Raw genomic sequence first — 27,607 nt, 5'->3', positions numbered from 1 at the left:
CACCGACGCACCCTGTACTGTGGTCTTCTCGGTCCCGTTTCTATGGTGCCACGAGGATGCCCGCCTCGACCCGCGTCACCGCCGAGGCGGACTCCCGCGATGGACGATGACCAGCGGTGTGACTGTTCGCGTGCCGCTGCCTCGGTTCTCGGTGACCTCTGGTGAACAATTCTCGTGGGTGATCAGAGACGACAGTGACTGTGATCGACTTGGAAGATCGAGTGAAGAGGGAAGAGGGAGATTGGGACTGATATATATTGAGGTTGAGAAGTAAGGAGAATGTTGCCGTATCAGGTGGCCATGGATTATGGGGGCTTTCAGCGGCAAAGCCCGGTCGGGGTCGGTGTCGGTGTCGGCGTCGATGTCGGCGGACCCCATCAGGGGGCCGCTGGGGCGCTCAACATCAACCCCGCGTTCACGCACTCCTGGTTCGTACCGGCGGACCTCTGTGTCCCGTACAAACAGAGTCAGGGTCCTCTCCTCGAGCCAGGGCATGTTGTTTCTCTTATACTTATATTTTTCTTAATACCTTTACGTACACCGCTTAGTTAGTTGCGTATGTTTACACGCGTGCTTGTCTCTGACGAGGGTGGAAGACGCGTGGCGGGGCTGTGGAGGATGAAAGGGGTGAGAACGTGAGTGGACTGGGAGGGTCAAGAACCTGGGGACGTGGTCTGGGTACCTAGTGGGCATGTTTGGCGCAAAAGGATGAAAGGGGATGGTGTCATTAAGGGGCCAGATCTTTGCTGAAGTAGGGAAGACTTTGAAACTTTGGGAATTTGGGGATTTTAGAGAAACTGGGCTGTGAGTTTATTTTTTTTTTTTTTAACAAGGGGTGAATTTTTTAAGAGAATTGTTGAAGTTGTATTTTGGGGAGTAAAATGGTATTGATTTTTTGGACCTTGTGGAGGAATGGATGTTCTTTGGGGGGGGGGGGGGGGGGGGGGGGGGGTGAGGTCTGATATATCGTTTAGCTACTCTACTGGCGGAGTTCTGGTTCCCTTATTTTACGGCTGTTTCACTTGAAATATACCAAGGAGATTATTCTCTATTCTCCATTAAGAGGGAAATAGTACAATGAGCACAGAGGATTGACAACCGAGACTAGTATTATCAAATACAGTGACTGATAGATGCTTTCATACCTGGACTCCAGAACTGAAGTGTATTAATTCATACAAAAAACAAATGGACTTCGTACCTGGCTCTGGAGTCTAGATATACAGTCATAATATTAATTAACTCATTCATGAGCTCTCTAATCAAAACTTAATCTAACTAAACAATTCCTAGTTCTTAGTTCTTAGTTCTGAGTTCCTAGTTTTTACATTGAATTCTTATTCAGTCCTCTCAGTTTCAGTACAAAAAATAAACAGTGTCTAAAATTGATACATATATAAATAATATCTAGCAGATATCTTCTGAAAATCGATTTCTGAATCACTGTTACTACATACCCCATAACAGCCAAAAATAACTATGATACCTTGAATCACTCCAAAGAATGAAACCCCATAAACCACTCTGCATACTGAAAAACCTACCCTCGTTCAATTTTGCACCAAATACAGGCCCACCAGCAACCAAACAGCACCCCTTTAACTTAGCTTAGAACTAGTATTCTCAAAACTACCCCTAGACTATATCTAGCACACTTTGGTATCCTCCAAGTTCCTCGCCATATTTCTTCCACTCGCATCATCTAGCTCATTCGATGCGACGGCTGTCAGTATAGCAAATTGTTAGCCCTCTGCAGGATGTTACCTTATGGTACACCATGCCGTGGGGGTTGCCTTTGTCTTTGAGGAACGAAAGGGTGGCGCGATATTATGCTGGCGTGAGCCTCTAGCAGAGGCTTTAGTAATTGGGGAGGGGAGACGTTGTCTTTGATTTGTTGCTTGGAAAGTGATGACAACGTTACGAGAGGGGTGGAAAGCGCGTCAGTGCTGTAGAATTGGATGGGTTGCGGAGGTTGGACCCTTCTGCATCGTTGACGAAGGTGTTGACTGTAATTTGGTATTATGAAGGGATCTTCGGGAGTTTCTTTGAACTCATCGAGCTCAAAATTTAGTTCAAAACTTTTTTAGAACACCTTCTCTTTAATTTTGGTACCTTACAATTTTGTCTAGTTTTAAGTGAACACTATTCAAAGTCTTTTTAACTAAATATATTTTTTGATACAATAGAATGGTGCAAGGTTCACCGAATTTCTTATATAATATTTAAAGAAATTGTGTTAAGACTGAATAGAAGTATTTTCAAAAGTTCGACTAATTTTTTCGGTGACGAAAACTGCTTGAAGGCTTCTAATAAAGTACGTCGTAGAAGAGATAGTATCTGAAGCTTTCTAACTGCGTCTTAAATAAATAATATCGTGAAAGTTCCAGCGGGGATTAAATGTACCAGGCCACAGTCTGCAATATTTCATCGTAGTTATAAATATCATGAAAGATCATGTATCATGACGCAGTTGCATGTTTGCATATCATTTTCGAAGGCAGGAATATTTTAGTCTTTTTTTTAAATCGCGCTCATCAACGATGGCAGAAGGGTAGAACGTGCAGTATTCACACCAAATAATAAGTAATCTTAATTTAACACCCTATAAAATAATGACATAGTACAATACACAAAGTAGCATAAAATTACAATTAAATATTTTCAGTAATATTATGTGAAATATTTTGGTGAAAATTTCGAGTGACATTACTTAGTTCCATTTCGAAAATTGATATTGATAAGTTTTGAAAACGGAGAAATATTTTTTTAGGAATTTCTAGGTACTTAATAAATATTTCTCAATTAAAATTTTGTTAATTTCTAAATGATTCGAGTATGTATATTTTTACAAGCATCGAATGGGCTAGAGACGCGTAGCAAACTGCTCTCTCGAGGTAGATCGCGACGATTCGCTTCATCTTGATCGCAGTCATTCCCCGAGTAATGATCTTTATTTCAGCAAAACGAAAACAGATTCAAATACATTCGAGCCCCTTAACCCTTTAATCAATGCAGTTCTTTATCCCAAGAACTTCAGTGTATTTATAATTGCATCGTTGGAAATAATTCAGAGTAAATTCATTCACTCATTAAAGTAACCCTTTGCACTCTAAAAATTTCCTGAGTGTCACTAGACATCAGACTTGTTCACAGGTACTCCTATATTGAGCCACACTCGATACTTTTAAATTGACTTAGAACAATAGGGAATTATTGAAAAGAAAATGTAAAAAAAGTTGGAAGTGCAAAGGGTTAAAATAATAGAAAATTCTTAGAAGAAAAATTTCTAAAAAATTAACAGTGCAAAGTTTTGACCATAAGTGCAACTCTCTTATCATTTCATAGAACTATAATAGACATTGACACTCCGAGAGAACCTTCTATTCTGATTAAAGGGTTAACGACAAGCAACGTGATTCAAAGTCTTGAACAAACAACTCCCTTGTGAAAATCATAAATATTTAAAAGAAAACTTGTTCAGAAAAGAGACTCACTTCGCTCGTCAATCGAACGGCTCGCAGTTGACTCGATCGAGTTCAATTTTCATTAAATATTTAACACAGGAGCAATTTCCTTCTTCGATGATCGCTTTTCCCGTCGATGCTCTCAGCCCCGACAATGTTGTCATTCAAAAAGTGTAAGACATTAATACGTGACGTACGTAGAGCGGCAGTGACGTCACGGAGCGACGCTGTAAATAGTGCGTCGCGAGCTGATATTATAACTGTAAATCACTTCTCGTAACGCAGAACGTCGAATTTTTATTAGGTCGTCAATCACCATTTTTATCGATCCATGTGCGTGGAAAATTTCGCGGATATCTTTGAATTTCTACCTCGAATGTTGAAATTAAATTCTCTTCCCTCGCCAGGAAGTCACTTGTAAAGATATGTCTCAATTTTGGTGAAATTTTGCAAGTACGTGAGCAAAGAAAAAACGTGGCACCTCTTTTTTAGTTATTTGTGTAGAGGAAATTATTTTTTTCTTGGGAGAGACTTAAAGATTGATTTTAGGGTTGTTGCGAAGGGTGGCTCTGGTTGTAAAGAATTTATCGAAGCTTGTGTCGAGGAATTAAACGTGACAGTATGGAAATGTTTAAGTAAGAAATCTGGTCAAGAATTGAAGTTATCATTTATTTTATAATGCAAATCGATGCAACACAAAATAAATTAAATACTCGAGGAACTCAGATTTTTTTTCTTAAACTATTTTCATAATAATAAGTACAAATATAAAAAATTAATAAGCTACTATATCCTATACCTACTACAATTATAATAAATTATAACAGAATAACTTGAGAACTCTCTCCAGTTTCGTGAAAATAAACTCTTTCAATCAGCAACTGCATATGGATAAAAAGAAGACATGATCGAACGATCACGAAGAATCATAAACGACAAAATGCTCGAAAGAGAGACGCAAGGTAGATTTTGCAACTGGGAATTAAATGTATGGTCGATTTGGTTGCTTCATTCTCCAATTTGCATACGTATTGTTGGCCTTTTTATTGCCTCTACGTGAACCGTGAGTCCATGGCACCGCTCGCGCGGAAGAAATATTACGAACGAATACTGGTACGTCCAGTTTTCGACTTCGATTAAACGAAATTGCATAACGTGACTGCAGAATTTGTTCTCATTTAACGTAGAGACACATTGCTCTAATCTGCACCTACCGCCTGCGTGAGCATTTGTTGAATAGAATCTCTAGATTTGCATCTCTGTTTAGCAACATGTCGATTCAGGATAATAAGTTTCTTTGATGGATCGAGTGCGACGTGCATGAAAATGCAGTGGCAAAGAGGCAATTAGGCGTGGGAGGAGCTTCAATATGCACTCTTTGATTGGCTATTGGATTGCAATGTTTGTAGATTTTAATTAGAGATTCTAATTTTTCAATTTTTCTTTTAATCAGGGGCGAGAGAGATGGGATAGGAATTTTAAAATGATGGGAGAAACAGAAATTTTGAGAAGGAGAGATTACTTGGTTTAGTTTTAGCAAAGAAACTATTAATTTTGAGTAACTTTGTAAATTGCATAACAGGATAGAAATTTTATAAAAATACGAATTCTAAATTCTAAAATTAATATCAATTTAGTCTTCCAGTTTTACACTTTAAAAATTCAATCAAATCGACCATTAAATTATATAAATCGTCTATTAAATTAAATGGCCAATTAAAACTAAATGCTCGAAGGACATTAACATAATTTTAATGATACGTTACACTGATACACGGCGCTGATAAAAGCGTGCTTACATAATTGGTCTGCTATTACGACCAAGATGAATCATTTTCTCCTTCGACAAATTAATAGTGGCTATGAAAATAACAAGTTCTTTCAACCTTGAGACCTCAGAGATTACGAATCATATAATGTTATTAACATTTAAACGCTAATGAGTATCAGGGAACAGATAATTCGACAGAATCTATAAGACAACAACTAATTAAGAAATTAAATACATCGTTGTTTGTTATTTGTAATCTCAACAGGGATGGCGATTAGATTATCGCATATCGACGATTGTAATGAAACTTTACGAGCGTGTAAAGTGGTAGGAAATATCAAACGCGTGGTGTTCCGTTTTTTTACTGGCAGAGATATGATTTTATAGGGTAATATCGTCCCCCTTGTGTTCTTTCCGCGCGACCATTATCGAGTCAATAATTCAAGGAGTGGCATGGATAAAAATCGTGCGAATAGCGACGAAGGGTTTCAAATTTTTGTGGGAAATCGGGGGAAAAGGTGCTTCCATAAAATTAATTTTCAAGTCAAGTTGATTTAGAATTTTATTTGTGCAGAATGATTTTAAGACAATGTTCTAAATGACGCTAGGATAATCATTCTACGACTTCTTTTCACGAAATTACAATAGTCCAAATCTGTGGTTGTAGCGTGAATCGACCTGAGTCACATGTTTTTGAGATGCCCTTTCAAGTTTTCAGCTTCAACACTGTTTTATAGACTCGTGTCTTCTCAAACTCTACTTGTAGCTAAAAAAATTCTTTCGATATCCTTTCTTCTTCCTACAAACATAAATTCAAAATTCTAGATATTAATGATTTGCCTTACCACTACAGAAATATCTGTCGCTTTAAGGCAGAACAACCTAACTCACATGTTCTTCAATTCGAGATATTGGTATATTAAAGATTCCTGCTTCAACACTGTCTTCTAGACATGTGTCTTCCTGGACCTTTATTTTCAAAACTCTTTTAATGCCATTTCTTCTTTCTAAACATATAAATTCCGTATTCTAAATATCATTTAAGGCCTCAGACACAAATTTTTCGAAAATGTGACACAGATCGTCCCACCTTACAACCACAGAAGTATATCCACCCCAGGTTCATCCAGATTCCTCCATCCCAAGCCCCAATGTCGTCCGTCGCCACGTAACAGAGGCTCCATTTTGACGTGTCCCCGTCAAAGTGGTCAGGGTTCAGGCAGGTACATCGCGGGAAGAATTCCCCTAGACCCTGTGTAGATAGCGTGGACAGTAGCGGGTCCCCAGAGAGCTCTGTCACAGCGAGTGGATAATGGGAATTGTGATGGGTGACGGTGGGTACAGAGGGCCGAAGGGTGGTAAACCGATGGTGCAGATGAGTACGTCACGCCGCGGCAGTAAACCCGATACGATTAGAGAGGAACGCTGATGCTGACGGGGCATCTTGGGGACCCGTCAACACTGCCTTCGTATTTTCAACCCCGCCCTCTTTCCATTACTCCTCGACGCTCGTACGACGAACCTGATGGCCCAGGCTCGAGGACCTTCCACGAACGTCCTCGTTATTGCACAGTTACACATTCCTATAATTGCGCATCCGTGGAGACGCGTAACCCGATCAGCCTGCCCGACCGAGGGCGGTTAATAAAGGTTGACCTGCTCGGGATAGGTAAACGAAAGCGTCGGGAGTGATTGGAGTCGAGGCTCTGATTCGATTCGAGGACGGGGAAGTTGATTGGAACGGTGGGGGCAGGTGCTGGTTTCGAGGAGCTGGCTTTTGGGAGCCCAGAGCTTTCGATTACTGGGCTTGGTCGTGAAAAGTAGGCGCTGGGTTAATGGATTCCTTTTTTCTTTCTTCATTTCGGGGAAGTTGGGGATTTTGGGGATGTGGCTAGGGAGGGGGACGATGTGTGACGTGTTCGGGAAATTTGAGGTTGTCTTGTAGAGTGAACAGTGTGACAAGAAGTTTATTCTTGAAGGAAGTTTCGATTAATCTTTGACTGATATGATACTGGTAGGACTACAGAACTAATATTAAAAGTGAAGTAATACGAATGCTGTGATCTTACTGTATCAGTAAAGGGTTAAAAGAAGCTTTTCTTTGAATAAGCAAGAGAAAATAGAAATATACATTCTAAAACCTACACTGTTTTGTCTTATAACATATAGCGTTCAATTAGAACACAGTGTCTCGTCTGACCAAGTACCGCCACATTCCACTTTAGGATCACTCAAGTACATACAGAGTCCTCATTACAGTCTCTTACGAAATTCCTCACAATTATTTATTCACTTCGCATATTGCAGTCCTAAAGCTGTTTTAGATTTTGTGCTCTCGATCCTATGACCCACACACAGACATAGATAATCGAAAGTCGAGTAAAATTCATTCCAAGCGTAAATTCAAGGTTGTAGCGTTCGACTGATACGTTCTTATCATTATCAACGAAAGCGTAGTAGGACAAAGAGCAGTGACCGCAGGTTGCATCTGGGTTTGGCGAGGGTGTTGCCGTTACGGGGCTCACGTTCCCGGAAGTAGGGACATGAGAATGTCCGGATGCAAGTTGCGAACGTGAGACCCCTAGGAGACTAGAGTCCCTGGTTCTCCTCGTGCGTCAAGCCATCGATGATTATTCGTGGCAGGAAACGAAACAGGATTTTTTTTCGAATGCATTAAGATAGATTCAGTTGCTGCGCTCGAATGTTAAGGCTGTTGATAAAAAGCGGTTTGAGGCTTGTCTTCCTTAGTAAAGAATCATTAGTAAAGAAGTAAAGAATCGTGTGTCTGTTGGACACCTGTCGATTGGCTTCCACTGTGTTTAGGTATTCGTGACCCTTTTGAATATAGAAGAAGGTCTTGCTTGTGATTCATTTAGCTGAAGGAATAAGGTGACAGCAGTCTTCCGTCACCTTCTGACATCGTCAGTGAGGTACACTGTAAATTTACCATCACACTGTACCCCACAGAGAGCGATGCTCCAGCACGATTCGAATCTCCATGTTCCCAGTGCTCTGAGGTCAGTACCGATCGGGCATAACCCGCGTCCCATGCCCGTGTTTCGCCATCGAAAATGCAAAGGGGGTCCTTCCGGCAGAGGGAAGGAACGTTTCGTCTCCGAGTACGTTTACCGAAAGTTCTCAGGCTCGGCCTCCGCTCGGACACATCGGGAAGCACGTCACGTAGACTTTAAGCCCTCCCTTATCTGCGCGTCATCAAGAACCAACTTCCCTCTGTCTCTATCCGACCTCTCTCCCCCCCGTTTCCCTCCTCCACGCCTCCACCACCGCTTCTCTTTCACGTCCTCGACGTCTTTCTCCTTTCCTCCTCTTTCCTCTTTTCTCCTCTTTCCTCTTTCTCTCCTTTTTTTTCGACGGATTTCTCCTCTCCTCCTCGTTCCTCCTCGTCTCTCTCTTTCCCTCCAGCTGGTCGAGGTACACATGCGCGCGACTCCTCGTGATTTACATCGCCGGATGTGCCGGGATAATTTAGTGGTTATCGTATTGTCTCTGACCCCCCTCCCGCGACCCTGCTCCACTGTTGTCGCTGAGTCTCGGAGAGAATGTCGCTGGACTGTGGCTGGTTTCTTCGGTCGTCGCGAAGGGAAAGGTTTCATTGAGACACTGGCGACCCAGCTCGCGTACTAAATATTTTCCCGAAAGCGGGTCCCTTTGTGGCCAGCTCGCGTGAATACGTTAGATTCTGGGATAGAGGGAGTCGGGCAGCGACGAGACGCGTGCTCGTCCTCGTGAATGAGAAAGTAGACGGGCTGGATTTGGATGACGAGGGGATCGCTGCTCACTGACGGGGATTTGAACGACTGGTTGAAGAGTTGAGAAGCGGTGGATGGGTAGTTAGATGCGTGGGCTATGAGGAATTGAGATGTTTTGCTTAGGTACTATACGTGTTTTGTGAAAAGTACCCTGGGAGACGTTGCACCTAATGCTTTCCAGGGGACTTCTCGTGGGACAGAAGTAGTACACATGATTGACAATTTCGTGGATTTAATTAGAGACTGATTATAGGCTTAACAGAGTTTTTAGAGATCCATTGTCTTCTTATGCACTGGATAGAAAAAGAAAGATTGTTCAGTTTGTAGTCAGTCTTTAGTTAAAGAGGCAAAATTGTCGGGCATGTTTGACTATTTTTATGTAGGAACTTTAAGTTATTTTGGGAGGATGATTTTAGTGTCACTGAAGGGTAATTTAGTGGCTCGCGATTTCAGTGTCTTATTTTAGATGAGAGTGGCTCCTAGGTTGTGGAAATCGTAGGAAAATTCTCAAGGAAGAACCACTCTCTATTATTCGGCCTGCTGCAGAGTAGAAAAATTTTTTTAGAAAAATTCAATTCAGGAACGAGAAAGTAGAGGCTTTGCCCTTTAAAATGAGACCAGGCTTACTCTCCTGCGATTTTTTTTCGCAAAGTTACAGTAGCTCAAAGATCGACTATTTTTTCAACCTCTGGATCATTGCGCTATTCTGATAGCGGAGTCACACTTCTCACTTAAAGTGCGATAACTCGGCGAAAAAAAATCGCACAGCAATTTTTAAAGCCTTATTGGAAAGAGGAGGCTTCAGGCTTGAAGTCTACTGCAAAATTAGTCCCGAAAAAAATTTATGCAGACCTGGACAGTAGTCTGAATTAGGCAAAGATTTGGGGAAAAACCACCTTCTCTTTCAGGATCTGTAACCAAGTATGACAATTTTTCTGAGTAACTTTAATTAAGGTATGAGAAAGTAGAGGCTTTGCCTCTTAAAATGAGACCAAGCTCACTGCCGTACGATTTTTTTTCGCTAAGTTACAGCAGCTCAAAGATCGACCACTTTTTCGATCTCTGGATCATTATGCTATTCAGATGGAAAAATCACACTTCTCACTTAAACTGCGATAACTCGGCGAAAAAAAATCGCACAGTAATTTTTAAAGGCTTATTGGAAAAAGGAGGCTTCAGGCTTGAAGTTTACTGCAAAATTAGTCCCGAAAAAAATTTATCCAGACCTGGACAGTAGTCTGAATTAGGCAAAGATTTGGGGAAAAGCCACCTTCTCTTTAACAGCCTGTAGCCAAGTATGAGAATTTTTCTGAGTAACTTTAATTCAGGGACGAGAAAGTAGATGCTTTGCCCTTTAAAATGAGACCAGGCTCACTCTCCTGCGATCTTTTTTCGCAAAGTTACAGTAGCTCAAAGATCGACCATTTTTTCGATCTCTGAATCATTGCGCTATTCTGACAGCGGAGTCGCACTTCTCACTTAAAGTGCGATAACTCGGCGAAAAAAAATCGCACAGTAATTTTGAAGGTCTCCCTAGAAAGAGGAAGCTTCAAGCTTGAAATCTACTGTAAAGCTAGTCTCGAAAAAAATTTATCAAGCGCTGGAGACTAGTTTGAACCTAGAACAGAAAGCTTAGATATCCAGGTTTAAAAAACACAAGATTTCTAGCCACATAATTTTCGAATTTCGTTTACACAATGCTCCCGTAAGTAAAACTGAATACACCCTAGTGTACCAAAGCCAAAAGTTCCTAGCTCCGCATCAGGTGGTAGCCGGCGATTTAATCAGCCGAGGCAATAGAAATCCATATCGCCATCAAAGCCAATAATACCCAGGCGCTGGAAATGGTCCCCGAGACGTCGTACGAGGACGCCTAGCCAGCGGGGCCGTTTCCATCGTTTTTGCCCCGGGTGGCTCGAACAGCCACCGGAAATGACGTTCTCTTTGTCGGGGCGAAGTGGTACAAAAGCTCGGGCATCCGATAGCCGAAAGGGCCGCGAAAGAAAATTATGTCGAAACTGGAGCCGTAACATTAGGAGCATTGTATTGTAGCGCTACGGCTACGGCTCCCATGGGAGCAGGAAGGGAGAGCTGTTCTGGGCTTGGTCCTCCTCCAACTCACGTTCCCTCTATCGGCGCACACTCGGACGCTCGGCCACATGAACGCCAGCGTGGATGAAGCGCGGACGGAATGGGTGGTGCTTCGGACCAGCAAATGAATTGTTTAATTGAATTAGCTGACGCGCGCTCGCCTCGGCCATCATAATTCCCCCGATGCCTGCTAATTGGCCACCTCTTCCCACCGATTCCTGTGTATCGGGGATTACGCTGCGGGCTGAGTAGGAACCGTGGAAACGTCTGTCGACGAGAGTCTTGGCTGAAACGGCTTCTGTGGCCACTGAGGCTTAGTGGTGCTTTTTCTTTCCTTTTTTGCACCTTATCGTATCTCCTTTAACTCTTTGGGGTTAGGTGGGTTGAGAACTGGTTCACCTTTTGCTTAGCTTTTTATGCATGCTGGGATATGTTTTAATTTACCTCGAGAAGTTGAAGTTACTCATAGTCCTATAGTCTAGTATTTTATTTCAAGTTTTTTATTCAGTTGGCAATGACGGTGGGATGTATTTTAATGTACTTCGAAAAGTTGATGTTACTCATAATCCTACGGTTTAATATTTTAGTTAAAGGTTTTCGTTCAGTTGGCAATGTTATTCTGTGCAACTTGGGTTTTTATTTTCTTTAAAATCGTGTACCTCAAAGAGTTAACAAGTTACGTTATGTTACTAGGAAAAGGTAGTAGAATGTGAAGATTGGTTTTAATGTAATTTTTAAAGGAGGACAATTTTATAATGTATACCTTTATCAAGGGAATAGAAAGGGGTTTGTGTCACGATATGAAACGTTAAAGTTTTGTGTCTCAATTTTGGATGTTTCAAAAATTCTTAAATAATTTGCGTCACAGGTTCAAGTTTGTATATTACTATTCTTCTCTTAAACTCATTCAGGTTAAAGTACTTAAATTAGAACAGTTCATTCAACTTCTTTCTTGCCCGTGCAGTGTCTGACCACTGTCTGGGATTTTCTACTTGTATATTAAATTACCTGTATTACTACTTTTCTGCATTGGTTACTTGAACCGTGCAAATACTGACTTGTATTCTGACTAGTTAAATAGCGAAAGCTTTCTAGGAACATTGTGCCTCATCTGTAAACATCTCGTGGTTACGTTTTGGAATATTCCTGACTTGATTTTACGTAATCTTACTTTCAGCTACTATATGAGTTTCATCAAAACAGTTTTACCATTCCTAGCTTTGCTCCTGCAAATATCTATAGCTTTCTTATTTTATTTCTCTTAAATTAGAATAAATGAGAGCATTTGGAACGTTTCAACAAAATCAAGAAATTAACCAGTATTTGAGGACCTGAAATTTCTGCGTATATCTAGGGATATAGCTATGTTTACTTTCATTTTAAATCAAATTTCCCTAAGCCACTCGCTCACTCCTGCCAACAGCCCCAGCGATCCTCTTTCCCAATGAAAGCTCGCTGAAAACGGAGGCAACTACACCACCATTTAGGCCTCTTCGTTACCCGCCCCGAAGGAGCGTGTCCTAAGGTTTCCCAAACACCTCGACAGAGAAGAATCTGCTTAAGATTCCCGCCAGCATCAACGAGCCGACAAAGAATCCTCGGTCCACCCCTTTCCCTCCCGTCGGTCATTAATAATTCCCTGTTCGGTGGAAATTGGCGGATGAAAAATCCAGCGGCGGAGCGGGCGCGATCGAAAGGATCGGCGGTAACCTCGTCAGGGTCCGCTGCTGAATTATTGATGGCCGGCACTTAGCGCGGCCGAACACGAGGATCCTTATGTGTCCAAGGCGTGTTGCCACCCTTGAACGATATGGCTACAGATACAGTCGAATACCGACGCCTGCACGAGGGACCGCTCCTCTATCCCGCGTCCCATGGGAGCCGCGAGAGCCCCAGCCTTTTCGTTGCCGCCCAATTTCAACGAATTTGACCGAAAGTTGGGCGTAATTTTATTTTCGCACGTCTGCAGACGGACCAGCCTCTGAACAGTTCCGTTCCACGCGTTCCTTTGCTCCCTGGACCGAGCTGGTTCTTCTCTGGGGGATGCTGCGGACTTGAAACGACGCAGCCCTCGTACCCGCGCCACCTCTGGGGCGGCAGAAGCCTCACGACCCTTCGTTTCCTTTATCTTTGGGCAATCAGCAGCGGAAGGCGACTCTAATCGCACTTCGGCAACCGCGGGTCGTGACTTAGGGAAGCAGCTCGGAGGAAAGCTTCGAGGAGGCTGTTTGGAGGGGTGTTTGGTGCTGTGGCTTGGCGAATTTTAGTGTTTGTAGGGGTTTGAAGCAGTTTCAGGGAGTTTCAGAGGGTTTTAGAGGGTTTCACAGGGTTTCAGAGGACTTCATTGTGTTTGAGTGGGTTTGAGGAAGTTTGAGAGAGTTTGAGGGAATTTAGGAGGATTTAAGATGTTTTGAGAAGATTTGAGAAGATTGGAGAATATCTGAGGGTATTTGCAGGCATTTTATGGTATTTGAGAGTGTTTGAGAATATTTTAGTATATTTGAGTACCTATATTTGAAGGTATTGGAAGGTATTTAAGAGTGTTTTAGAGTATTTTAGAGTATTATAGAATATTTTGAAGTATTTGGAAGTGTTTGGTTAGGTCCTCATAATTGCAGTCAAGATCACTGAAAACCTATTCCAATACTTCCTCCCAGTCTCCTTCTAGTTTAACTATAAAGGATCATCGTTTAAAATATTTCATGAATTAAGTTTAATCACCAGAGTTTTTGCGCTAATGGGTGCTTCAGTCTTCTAAAAGGTATCCCTTGCTTCAATGTATTAGCACACAAAGTATTACGATTAAGGTTGTGAATTTTTTGCAATTCGAATGCAAGCGACATACCTACTTTGGACAGTACTAGAAGCAAATTGTGTTGAAGTAGAGCTGAAATAAAACATGAGTCTAATTAGCGAGGTTGATTCATACTGTCTGAACACATGACGTCAAAGATATTCATCATTAGCTCTTTATTTATCTCTTCGAAATTTTTCTTTTATTTTCTGTAGCTTCATCTGTAGCATAACAGTACTCACTCGCTATAAACTCATAATTTCTTACGAGTATCTGGTTTATAAGTCACTCGAAATATTTTTCTGAGATCCATTTATGCGATGACAACTTGTTTTTCTCTTGTCAAGCATGAGAGTTTCATTCCAAGAATTAAATTTATTTCCAAGGAAAATAGGAAGGAGTTTATAATGAGGAAATGCTGTATTTTAACTTGTTGAATAACACGGGCAAAGTAATCGTTAAGATCGTGAGGAATGAAATTAAAACGCAATTTCAGAATCTTCCCAACAAAACGTGTGGAATTCCACGTTGTTTATTTCACTGCCAAACCAATCCCATTCTCCTTCTTCGAACTCATTACGAATTCCACGTGGAAGGGGAAAAAAGGAAAATGAATAACCCGCATGGAACTGGCAGCTTTCCTCATTTCCACTTTCCAATTGATTATCAAAGATCTAGAGAATTTCTCCTCTATATACAATTATACATGCACTCGCCGTGCAATTACTGTGTAATTACTATGCAACACGCGCGGACGTCTATAATTGACATCTATCTATTACGTTTCTCCAGGAAATAGATGAAAACTACTTACATACTCACTCACACGAAATATCCACATGTGGTCACTGTTTCATTAGATTCTGTTTCTGACTCACCCAATTCTCTCTTCCCTAATAAATCTCTTTTTTTGTGCTACGTCGAATATGTAACAAAATTTGTTATCAACTACAACGTTGAATCTGTCCTAATGTCTATTCCAAATATATTAAGATATCTTTTAATTAACTGCACCTAGGTCTAGGTACAAGTATTTACAAATTTTCTCGACTTTACGAAACAGTCTCTTTTTATACACACTACCCTTTTTTAATAAGTATTTTATTCCCTTTTATCTGCCAGAAAACATGAAAAAAAAGGGGGAAAAAACAAGAAAATCTACAGAAGTGAATTATCAAGTTCTGTAATTCCTGCAATTCTGTAATGTTATCATTTCTCTGATTTTTTCTTCTGATCATAAGAATCTCGTAGAAAATCATCTCCTGTCTGCAGTGCTCCCTAAATTCCTATGCAAACCTGACGACGCGACGTTCGTCGAGGATCGACGTCTTGCCTGTTGACGATCCTTCCCTCGAAGTTCAGCAACGGTCGGGGTCCAATCTGTTGGGACGCCGGTGTTTGACGTAACTCACGACAAAGTGCCCGCATTTTGGTAAGCGTCGTTGCATAGAGGCCCCGCGTATGCAATGCACGTACCGCCCCGCGCTCGTTTCTGCATTCGCCATCGTAAAAAGTCTGCGCGAGGCCGCCGTTCCTATCCCAAATTCCAACGGAACTCTTCAACCGATACGAGCAATAAAAGCATCCTGCATTTGTTTATTGCTCGGCCGAAGAGCTGATGCGACGATGACGCGACTGCATCCTCGCGTTTCTTTATCGACGAATGGCAGGGTGCTGCACTGCGATTCGAGAGTCTTTTGGGGACAGTGTTGAATTTTGAAAAATAATGTTTATGAAAATTGTCTGAGTCAGAGGTCTAAAAAAATTCGAATTCTTGAGTTACTTCATGTTGCATCGATGCAGGGCTAATTCACAGTACCGATATTTCGTAAGTGATCAATTTCTGTTTTTTAGATCCCTGACTTAGGCCACTTACAGCGTTCACATTCAGCATTCTACCACGTAAATAGTCATTCTACAATTTTTTCTTGATAAAAGAAAGGAGGATTGCTATACTCACTATACTGCTCTCTTCTTTTTAGTACCCATCGTCATAATTTTTTAGCAGATTTATTCTTAATTATGTAAGTGTAAGTCAACCTGACAATAAGCCAGTGACTCAAGGTCCTACAGTAATAATACCACTACTAACCCCATCTTCAACATTGTACATCTCCCTGAACTCTCACAGAAAGACGATTCTCCAGAATCCACCCAAGAAACTCTAAATTCTAAATCCTGACCTCTGAACTCTGTACTCTAAACTCCCAACAACCGTAAGCCAAAGCCAAGGCGAAAGCTCCCGAGTGAGTTAACGCAACGACGTCGCGAAAAAACGATCTGGGTCGCAATTAAATGCGCCATTTAGCCCCGCGGAAGGGTTCAGAACAAGATGGGATTTTTATTAGGCCGCTATTGCGCTTAACGGCTGTAAAACGACGATCCTCCATCTTCGCGACCCTTCCCTCGCGTTGATCGCGGACACGCCATCCGGAACGACGTTGGCCCATTACGACCGTCTCTGTCGCGTCGCTCAGGAGTCGTAAAAACGAAGGGGATGAAGGGAGAGGGACGAGGAAAGAGGAGAGATCGCTGGTCACCGTCTTGTTTTCGCGTTTTCCACGAGGGTTCGAGCGACTTTTGAGCCTCCTCGTTTTCGCGCACCCCCGCAAGACGAGCGTCTCGGTTACGGGATCCTCTCGTGTCCCGCGGGAACAATCGCGAGAAGCCTCCCTTCTGGTGCTCGTCGAATGCCTTGGTGACGGATTCGTTGGCAAATTCAGCGGTCGAGAGACTGTGTAAAGGCAGGGGAGGGAGGAATATTTTAATTGGGATTCTTTGGTCGTGGGAGTGATGGTGAATTGTGTTGGGGAGGTGAAGTGGAGAAGAATTTTGTCGTATCTGAACATGTTTCGAGTATCAAGAATACTCGAAAGCCATAATTAGAGTCAAGTTTCCACTAGAAAATAATTCTATATTATTATTCATACGAGGCATTGCGCGTAGTGAAGTCGAACTCGAAATAAAAAATAAAATGAAGTGAAAAATAGTTTTGAAATTGAATTCAAGTTACTTTTGAATTCGTAACACTTGAATTCAAGTTACTCGACTTGTATAAACATACAAACTTGGCATCGCGCTACTTGAACCTAAGTTACTTGAATTCAAGTTACTTTTAACTTCGAACCACTTGAATCCAAGTAACTCGACTTGTGTGAACATACAAACTTGGCATCGCGCTACTTGAACCTAAGTGGCTTGAATTCAAGTTACTTTTAACTTCGAACCACTTGAATCCAAGTAGCTCGACTTGTGTGAACTCAAACTTAACATCGAGATGAACCCAAACTGGCTCGAATTCAAGTACCTTAACTAACCTAAACAAGGCATATCATTCAGAAACCCGAAGTTTTTCTATTTCGCCCAGCTAGATCGTTCAAACTGGCCACTGTGCGTCGTCGTCGCGGCGCAGGGGTCCGATTCCCCTGTTAACAAAAGGTTAATGACCATGAACAGCGCAGAGGGAGAACTGGTTTCGAATAATGCGGATTACAGCTCCTATTGGTCAGCGTTTAATGTTTAAACGTAAAACCGGAATCAGGGGGCCGTCCGCGGGGCGTGGTTAATGTTACGTCGACATTCACCCAGATACAGTCGTTCAGGCATGTCAGCAAACATAGACATGATAGCGTTTGAATAATGTATGCCGGTTTAAAGCGGTCGCCGCTTTTGCCGCGCGTTTGCTCGACGCTGCGTGGCCCTCGCCACGCCTCTCCAGCTCGTACGAGGATTTTCACGGCGAATCGTGTTACGCTCCACGCTGCGCAATCATCAATTCCACCCTTTCGTTCTCTGCTGGCGATAAATTGTTACGTTCGGTGGGCGAAGCGAACTAACGAGGAACAGCCGTTTTGAGGGAAGAGGGGGAAAGAATTCTGGAGACTTGTGGAATTGGTGAAAATATAGTGGACAATATAGTTGGGGCAGTAGATCAAACACGAGGGATGGGACTGGAGTCTGAAGTTTCATCCCTCGTTTGGTGGCGTGGACGTCAATGTAAGGAGAGGGATGGGAGGACTTTTTTGAATAGGTGTTTCTTGATTTTGGAGAATGGTGAGTGGGTGTTTTAAATTATGGTGAAGATAGTAATTTATATATATACAGGAAGGAGCTCTTAAAACCTATTCTAATACGAAAAAGACACATCAGTTCTAAAACAACGAAAGAGCTTACAAGCCACCTAGTGTTTCATGAACCACCAACAGAATTTCAATCGAAATTTCATTAAAGCTCCCCCAAATTAATTTACACGTCCACTAAACAGAGCAGTTTAAATATACTCAAGCTGCAGAGAGGAAGACCAGGCTGCTCTCGAGTTAGATCTGCATCCGTGATCGATTAACCTACATGAACTCGACACACGGGAAGGAACAGTCACCCTCGGGGTGCTACATACTCTAGGTCAATAGCTGTAACACGATTCCAGCAGAGCGGTTAATTCGTTGCTGGCATATCAAGTACCAGGAGTCCTTGCAGAGGGATTACGCGAAACGAATATCTTAAGGAACCAGCAAATATGTAATTGAATTTCGGACGGGAGCCGAACACGCGGACGATGTATTCCGATTCTGGGCGCGTCGGCGGTAACGCGTTTCAATTTGTCGTAAACGTGTAAAAGCGTCGACCTCGATATAGACAAACCGCGAGGAATCTTGCGTGGGAGGGGCATCGACGATCTGTATCGCTTGTGGACTGAAAGTAACACGGTTTCCTTCAAAGAGAGAAATAATAAGGACGAAAATATAAGATTATCTAAAACTGTGGTGTGTAAGAGAATTTGTCTTATCGAGTATATTTTTTGTTCTTCGCTAACTTAGTTTAGACTTAATCCAGATTTAATGTCTGATTTGAGACTCATTCTACTGATATCGTTGTGTCTGGCTTGAGACTTATTCTACTGATATCACTGTGTCTGACTTAACACTTATTCTACTGAATAGAAAATACTATTTACGAGAAGTGATCAAATATGCCAAATACCGATTTTTATGAAGCATACCTAGTGATTAAGTTCCCACAAAGGATTTCCATGCAGACAAAAAGTGAACATTGGACTCACAGCATAAATACTAGTTCCCTCGTCGATCTAAAACAAATTATGATCTTCGAAAAATTCGTGATGTTAATTTTCCATCAATTTTGCAACATTCAGAAACCCACCAAAAAATAACTCCCTAACAACATAAATATTCACTGAAATCTTTCATACTCTTCTACACATACAAACATAGACTTCCTTATTACAAAAATAGAAGCACTTTATAACTCAATAATACACTCTCTATCACGTTATTTCTGATAAATTAGGAATACCCAAAAATTAAGCATTAGTATAAAGTCTCACCCCCTCAGAAATTAGACTTCTCTCTCGTTTAAAAAATCTTAAACTCCCCTCCCTCCTTTCCTCGATAGGAAAAGCGTAATCGTACAAGATCGAAGCTGCTCCAACGAGCAACAAAACGAAAAAAGAATTCGATTTATCTGAACCGTGGGATTCTTGCTCGTCTAACCTTCGCCCTCGTTTTTTCTCCTCCTGTTACAGCATCCTCGAGCTGCGCAAGGAGAAGAGTAGAGATGCTGCCAGGTCGCGAAGGGGGAAGGAGAACTTCGAGTTCTACGAGTTGGCGAAAATGCTGCCATTACCAGCAGCTATTACCTCCCAGTTGGACAAAGCCTCCATAATAAGGCTAACCATCTCGTATCTCAAACTTCGGGAATTCTCTGGCCACGGGGACCCGCCATGGAATCGGGATGGGCCGCCGCCGAATAAATCTGTGAAAGGTAAGCTGTATGCTCCTGTTAACTGCTCGAAATTGCGTGATACATAATAGCTCTGGAATAATTCGTGAAATTCCACGAAGAGGATCGAGGCATTTACGTTTCTTTGAGGCTTATAGAGATAGACAGGACTCTTGCAAAGTATGAAAATTGTTAGCTCCAGATAATTCTAGTTAGTTTAACTCGAAACTTAATTTTCATTTATAGCATTTTATGTAAAGAGAATTTTATGGAAAATTTGTTGAGTTTTAGTAATAGTATCTAACCCCTAAACGACAAGGTATTTTTGTATAGGATATGTCTATGCAAAGGGACGTGAAAATTACAATAGTAGAAAGCTTCTCTTTTTCAAATTAATTAATTTCGAATTATTTAAAAAAGCTTTCCTGAATGCAAAAAAAATGGGAAGTCATATGTCGTCACTGTGGGCTTAAGTTGAACATTTTTATCTAAAAATATTTTTACAAATTAGAATGTATCATCTTAGAAGAAGCTAAAAAATCCATTCCTTGATGTCGAAAGCCATTTCGCCAATCCTCAAAACTCGAACACTGGGGAATTAAAAAACTTCTGTCCTGCTATAATTCTATGCATCCCTTATTCAATTAACGATTATTACTTGTTCAACGAGCAAGAAAGATACGTTTGCCATCCGACTGGAAAAAATATTTTCCAACCCTCCCTCACATTCTTGTGCTCGCGAACAACCCCTCTCTTAAACGTTGCTTCAACGTGGAAACAGCACAGATGATTGGACCACTAGCTTATTAGAAAGTGTATCTGCTGGTGATATCTCCTGATGGATCAGTATTTAACCCCAGTAGGGGAGTCGAATCGTTGCTGAAGATCGACGACCCTGCACCCACACAGTGGAACGTATCTTCGGGGGTGAGAACGTGCTGGAAAAAGTTAGCCTTGTTGTAAAATGTGTCCCCTGAATATTTATTGAATATTAATGTATAATAAATGTCAGTGACATATTCATTTTCTCATGGCTGCAATCTCTTGAATAGGATTGAATATTTTAAATGGTTTTATAGAATGTAGAAAATTGATTTTGGCACATTTCAAGTAGTACATTTAGTAGAATATCTCAGTAGTACAGCATTTGCATAATGCAGACATTGCTAAAATTTTTCTTTTTTGAAATATTCTAACTAGAATAGTACACAATTTTCTCAATTCTTCAAAATCCTTCTACAAACTAAACTGTCTATTTTCGATTTTACTCTTCTCGTTATTTCCACTGCAACAATATCCACCTCAAATATAAAAATCTGATCACTCAGAAAACCTCACCCTCTTCCCACCCTGCAATACAAAATTTCACTACAGTATATTCCTACATCTTTTTCCTCTAGTTTCTGTGTACAGAAGTAAAACTCGTCATAGATATCCCCTTCAAAAAGCAAGACCAGGAAAAGGCATTTCTCACTCATCAATAAACATTTCCTATTTACCCCAGCTCTCGTAGCATTCTCACTGGCTCCAGCAGGTCCGTAGGAAAAAAGGCAAAACAATCTTATCGGTAACACAAATTAATCGCCAAAGTGAAAAAGGACCCTCTTGAGTCAGCCTTATCGCCCAGTCGGTTCAGACGAAGGGGTGCAGTCCACGGGGGTGGGGGCTCGAATTTCGATGGAAATTCACGGTACACCGGTATCGAATTAACCGGACAAAGGTTGCCCACTAACGTTCCTGAGGAATTCGCGTAAGCAAGCTGGCAATAGATGGGGCTCGACGATATCCTTTCTAAACGGAGAGTGACCACGCAGCAGGCACGAGATTCGCAGATACATAGTAATAGAGAATTGTCGGCTATGATCGAGGCGATAGCATCGCCATTGGCTTTCTTCATTTTCGTGGTTCATTTAACGAAAATGGGAGACGCCGTTTTTCGGCTGGACCCAGGATCATCTTTTCGCCCGATCGAGGCTGGCGGGGGGCATTGAGATGCTGAGTGCTTCCGTTTTATCCCCCGCGAGGGAGACTCGAAATTGTGGCGCTGTAATAAAAGAGGAAGGCTGCTGATCAGAAATTTTGACGATGAGATACGATCCTGTTTCGAGTTTGGAATGGGCCCTCGTATATTGTATTTCGCTGTCAGTGTATATTTCATTTCCTTGTTATCCATTGCAGTCTTTTTTCTGTTTTAAACATTTTACTTTATCATTTCTTCTTTAAACTTGTTTTAGTGTTGCTCTTGGAGATATACAGGCTAGGTTTTCTGGAATATTTCCCTGCTTTGTGAAGTCATAATAGAGACTTCTTCAGTGTTAGTGTTGTTTGTTAGTAGGTTTAAATTTAGTGTTGGTTTTTGGTAGTCCATTCGTCCAGAATAATGCTTCACATATAATAATATACAATATTTTACATTTTTCCTTAATTACTATTTCTTTCCATACTTGAGCAACATAGCTCCTTCTCAACCCAGCTCTGCAAATCGCCATACACAATCTCACCACCAAAAATGTTCAAAAACATCCCTCCACCGCCACTAAAACAAAAAGAAACCCTTCCATCCTCCCCCTCTCTTTCAACGTCCCTCTAGAATCCCACATTCCTCCACCAAAAACGCAATCAACCCCCTCCACCCCCTGAAAGAGTGTGTCAGAATCCTTCTCTCGACTTGGGGCGAAAACAAGGCGTTGGTTGAGAGAATTCACTTATTCATCGGCACTACTTTCGGAATCGGTAGCGCAAGGGGGCTGGTTGAGTTAATATTTGTCGTGCAGGAAGCCAGGGTCGTGCAGACGCAGAGGACGCTGAAGGGTAGGGGTCCAGGGGATGGTGGTTCGACGCGTACATATAAAGCGGCACACATAAAGGCTTAGGTTGCTGCACTGCTACTACCTACATGGAAATCTAATCACGGCAACCCCTGGCTGCGTGGGCCTCGCGTTACCAACCGCCAATGTAACTAAACTAACGAAATTGAGTTAGGCACCGTCCGCACATCACCGCCGCAGAGCTCCTCGTCAAACTAAATCCAGCGCGCTGTTCAACCCCTCGCGTGTCAGTGCCGCAACCGGAACAAGACCTCCCGACTTAACGAAGTAAAATGCGTTAAAGATTTCCAGACACGTCGGTTGATTTATTTTCCTTCGCCCGTGGGCCCCACGGCCCTACGCTCTTCGCGAGAGGCGACGTCTCTGCGTCTGAGGCTCTCTGCACACTTTTTCGCTGAATCTTCTTGCGGTCTAGGGGCTGGTTGACGAAGGGAAGGATGGAGCAATGTGTGGAAGGGTGGTGTTTCAGTGGAGAGGAATTGAATGTGTGGAGAGTTGTCTCTTGAGGGTTAGATTATGGTATACGAAAATTGTGCAACTTTTTTTTCCTTTTTTTGTAAAAATGAGGGGAAATGAAGGTCGTTTATATCAAGCTTTTTTTAAGGTATTATTACACTACTGTTTTTGTAGGTTGAGTTGAATCTCAAGTTTTCTAGATGAGATTAGGAGATTTTTTACTTGTTACAATATTGATTTATAAAGGTGTGTGATTCAAGAGAAATTTTCGTGTATAACATAGTACAATAATACAATAATAGTGGCATAAGAAATCTTCGAGATTCAAATTTTTACTTCCCACAATTTTATACAATAATAAAAGCTGTTTCCACTTGGGTTTCAAGAAGCTGTAACTGCTAAAATTAATTCCGCTTCCAAAATTGAAATAAAGATCCAACAGCAAGTTCCCGTATCGCGATATTAAAACGATGGCGAATTCCGTGGCATCTCACGCACGAGGCATAACGCAAACGATTATACGGAAATAAGGGAAAACCCTTTGGATGGTAATTTCACTTGCCAACTCGCTCAGAGCCACCCGTGCTGCTACAGCCGCATGGAAATTGGTGAAACAATCGAAAACTGAGGAGCAGCTTCCAAACAGCGCGACTTTAAGGGCACTGAATTGCATAGAATGGTTCACGTAATTTTTAATTGATTTTTCTGTGCTCCTCCTTGCAACTCGCCACTTTGCGATGAGACCTGACTTTCTTTCAATTGTCTGCTTTTGTATCTATTATACATCTTCGTGTTATAATTTAAAATATAAATTCAAGGTAAATGAAAGTAGGAATATGTGATATTAGAATTTTTCAAGTGAACAAAATGTGGAATTATCTATAAAAATAAATTAGTACATACTGTTTTATTTTTATATTTTTCTCTTGCTTTTGTGTCTCCTGAGATGTTTAAAATTAGGGATGCAGTGTATAGATATTAATCGTCAGTGGTTCTACTGTCGATAACTATTTTACTCCCACATTCGAAGAATCCAGGACTGTTTTATAAGAATTTCTTGCAATAACAAAGAAAAATCGCTCCCAGAAGAATAACGTATTAGCGCGATCTTCGCTAAATTGATCACAAGAGCGCAGATATTTTCCCACCTTCCCTCAGGAAATATTCCCCAGGTCCTTCGCGCTGGACTACGCCGTAGAACATCCTCTTGGACATTTGTCAAAATATTGTGATGGTCGTCAGCGAAAACAGAGTACCTTCCTTCGAGCACAAATTCATTTTTTCAATATAAAAATTCTTTTTATTACTGAGCTGTATAATAAAGATTTCGATGAGACAAAAATAATTTATTACAGCCGAATCTATAACGAAACTGACGAAAAATATCTCGATAAAATAACGGTTATACTTTAAGAGGAAAAATATCAGGAAGATCGTCAAGTTTTTGTCCTCTTCAGGTGCATGTCCTCATTTAAAAATCAGGAAATCACGAAAACGACGAGGAACACAGCTTGAATGCAACTCAAGCAACTTGAATGCATCCAAGCTGTTCAACCACTCGATTACTCTGAATCTTTTCAAGTTTGTTCACCTATTCAAGCTCTTCGAACAACTAAATACTCGACTTGATCCAAAAAAATGAGTTTCGCCACGCTTCGAATTTCGAAACACGAGTTTCGTCTCGCTCCAACTACTTAGCCAGCAGCACAAGTAGCCACGCGTCGATCGGTAAAAGTCAGTTTCTCGATCGGTATTCACGCATCGTGCTCGCCGAAACGAAACGAAGCGAGAGACGAACGCGTGGACAGGCGAAAGTCCAGTCGGATTATTCAGGGGAATCCGGGTCTGGTGCGGCCGAAATATCAGAATTAACTTGTTGACCGAATAGCGAAAGGTAGGGCCTGGCCAATAGGACCAGTTAGCCCCGACCACTCGGGCTTGTTTCTCCTCGGGGCTTAGCAGATTAAGCGGTTCGCCGTCGAGTTTGATCGAGTCTTCTAAGTCTTTCATTACGGGAGCCCGATGGACGGGATCGGGCTTATTATTACGGTAAGAAGGAGCTGGTCTTGTTTGTTAAACGAGGGGAGAAAGAAGGCGCGAAGGGGTCACTGTTAGGAGGCCATCGGGGGTGAATAGGCTGTGACTCACGTCAGGCCAGAATAAACCGAAGGTGGCCACGATCATTGGCTGTCAATCAATTCGACCCAACGAGTACTTTATTAACTCTTTGCTGGCCAGACAGTCTGGGTTCCTTCTCAAGATAAGAAATTTGAGTTTGTGCTGCGATTGCAGAGTACAGATTGGAATTTATAATTCTCATTTTGACATGAGCCAAGTATGAAGAGTTAATCAGTAGATTAACTCTGAAACATTGTAGAGTTAAAAGTGTCATATGCTTTTAATATCTACATATTCATAGTGGGATATTTTGCATGCCATCTGGAAAAATTAAAGTTACTGTTAAGAGGCCACGTCTTGGAGGGTGAATAGGCTGATTCACGTCAGGCCAGAATAAATCGAAAATGGTTACGATCATTGGCTGCCAATCAAGTCGACCCAACGAGTACTTTATTAACTCTTTGCTGACCTGTCAGCCTGGATTTCTTCGCGAGGGTCTGCGAGGGTGGTTGGAATAGAGTTAACGCTGCTGTAGTTGACGCGGCTTGGACGTTGATGAACCTTCTGGGGTGGTGCTGTGGTGATGATCTTCGAGAAGAAACTTTGCGGGGCTTTGGAACCTGCGATTGGAATGAGAGAATTGGAGCTTTGGGGGAGAGGAAAGGGAAAGTGGGGAACGTTTAACTGTTTGATTAGTGGTAGTAAATTGTAGGTGTTTAGGGGGTGAGAATGAGTCTCTATATTGAATGGACGTCTGTGATAAGATATTTGAGTTTATGCCGCGATTGAAGAGTATAGAATGGAATTTATATTTTTGATTTAAGAGTTAATCATTAAGTTAACTCTTTGAAGCATTGTAAATTGTTGGATTAGTATTTTTATTCTCTGTCACATTTTTGTATTTACTTAGAACCACTATATTTCTCTCAAAGCTTGTCAAGATAGTTTCTTCATTGTGTGTGCATATTATAGATCCTTTGTTCTGAATTAGATGTGAGGTGTTCACCTTCAAGCTCTTGATTCATTGACGTTTCTCACGTCTGTTTGCATAACTATCTGTCAAAGAATTAATATTCATCAAAGTACCAGAAGAGGACAGCATCCAACTTAATATGTAGCAGCCAGTGAATACAAATTTACACGTGTGCATAACATCCCTTCCTTGTGAGTTTAAGATGTGATCTTCCTTGTACTTATAATATTCGCGATAATAGAACAGTTCGATACAATCATTGAAAATCATTTCGTTACTTTTCGCGAAAGATTGTAACTTCAATCTCTTGCCTTCGTTTTTCTTCTTTAAGTTGATGAAGGAAACTGATTCGCCTAAATCATATGCAATTTTCTTTTTATAATAATCCAGGTCGACGTAGAAGATAGGTAGAAGCTGAAATATGTTATAATTTGGAAAATTTTCTGATTTCAGGTGCAAATCGAGTGAGGTCATCAGCATCCGCCGCGGTGGACCACTTCGAGGTTCATCAAGGCACGCATATCCTCCAAGTAAGTGTCTAATTTGACATTCAGATTAATATAATGTCTAACAATATAATTTAAAAAAATATAAAAATAGTTTAGCCATAATATTCTTCAGCTTAATATTAGTTAACTTCTTTATACTCAATTTCAAAACGAATTGCTGTCAATGCATCGCTATAAAAAGTCAAAAGCTTGAAATTAATATTCATCTCGTATTCTTTCCTCAATTAGAAAGTGTGTAGAGTGGAAATGAAATTTAAATCTCATTTTAAGGTCTAAATTCTCTATTAAGACCTCAAGCATTCATTTCAGAGAGCAAATAGAGTTAAGGAAATGCAATTGCACGGGTTTCGTTTATAAAATCTTCCTACTTTAAAAAAGAACTCTGCTAAACACTAATTCGATGAAAAATTATTTGCAACGTGAGTCAATTGGGAGTTGCCTTATAACAAAATTCAGTAGTTTTCCAGGGCTACGAGAATCTGTAAACTGTATAAACGATACTGTAAAATGATAAATCAGTTTAACAGTACTAACTTCTCTTGTAAAATTCAATGAAACTTTAACAAATCCAAGTGTCCCACTAGAATTGGTTCAGAAAAATGAAGTTGCAGTTCTTCTGCAACACAAAGTTCTGAAAATAGATATAGATATCATAAAAAGTTATTAAAGGCTGAAAACCAAAATGATTTTCTCAAGAATTTATTCTTTCAACGTGTCCCCTACCACAGAAGCATTCCACAATTTTATTCTAAACCCAGATAATAAAACAGGAAGCTTAACCACAAAGAATTGCATACAATTCCACTTTTATTATCCAAATATTGTTACCACCAGTCACACAACCTAATAAATCACTCATACAAAACCAGCAACCGCGTCACAAAACATATATAATCACATGTAAAAAAGTTCCACAGTATACCTTTCCCTCACCACCTCATTCTCAGCTTCCAAACTTAACCCTTACCCAGTCATTCCATTTCCACCACTTACAATACCAAACCTAAGACACCATTAAAATCCAAGAACATAAATTCAACTAAGAAACCTCTCAAACCACTCTACATCTACTCTCTTCAAACCTTCTTCTCTCC

At 41.2% G+C, this 27,607-nt stretch overlaps 1 protein-coding gene across 1 annotated transcript in view; it reads left to right on the top strand.

The window, feature by feature from the left end:
- Positions 1 to 279: 279 nt before the first annotated feature.
- Positions 280 to 27,607, top strand: part of LOC143182979 (protein trachealess-like) — a 34,574-nt gene continuing 7,246 nt past the window's right edge. The window contains exons 1-3 of the mRNA XM_076384327.1: positions 280 to 428; positions 19,433 to 19,671; positions 26,458 to 26,534. Of these exons, the coding sequence (XP_076240442.1) occupies positions 280 to 428; positions 19,433 to 19,671; positions 26,458 to 26,534 (465 nt within the window). The remainder of the gene's footprint in view (positions 429 to 19,432; positions 19,672 to 26,457; positions 26,535 to 27,607) is intronic.

Source organism: Calliopsis andreniformis, chromosome 1 (assembly GCF_051401765.1).
Source record: "Calliopsis andreniformis isolate RMS-2024a chromosome 1, iyCalAndr_principal, whole genome shotgun sequence".
In the NCBI taxonomy this organism is placed as follows: domain Eukaryota; kingdom Metazoa; phylum Arthropoda; class Insecta; order Hymenoptera; family Andrenidae; genus Calliopsis; species Calliopsis andreniformis.
This window is presented reverse-complemented; position numbering and strand designations above follow the sequence as displayed.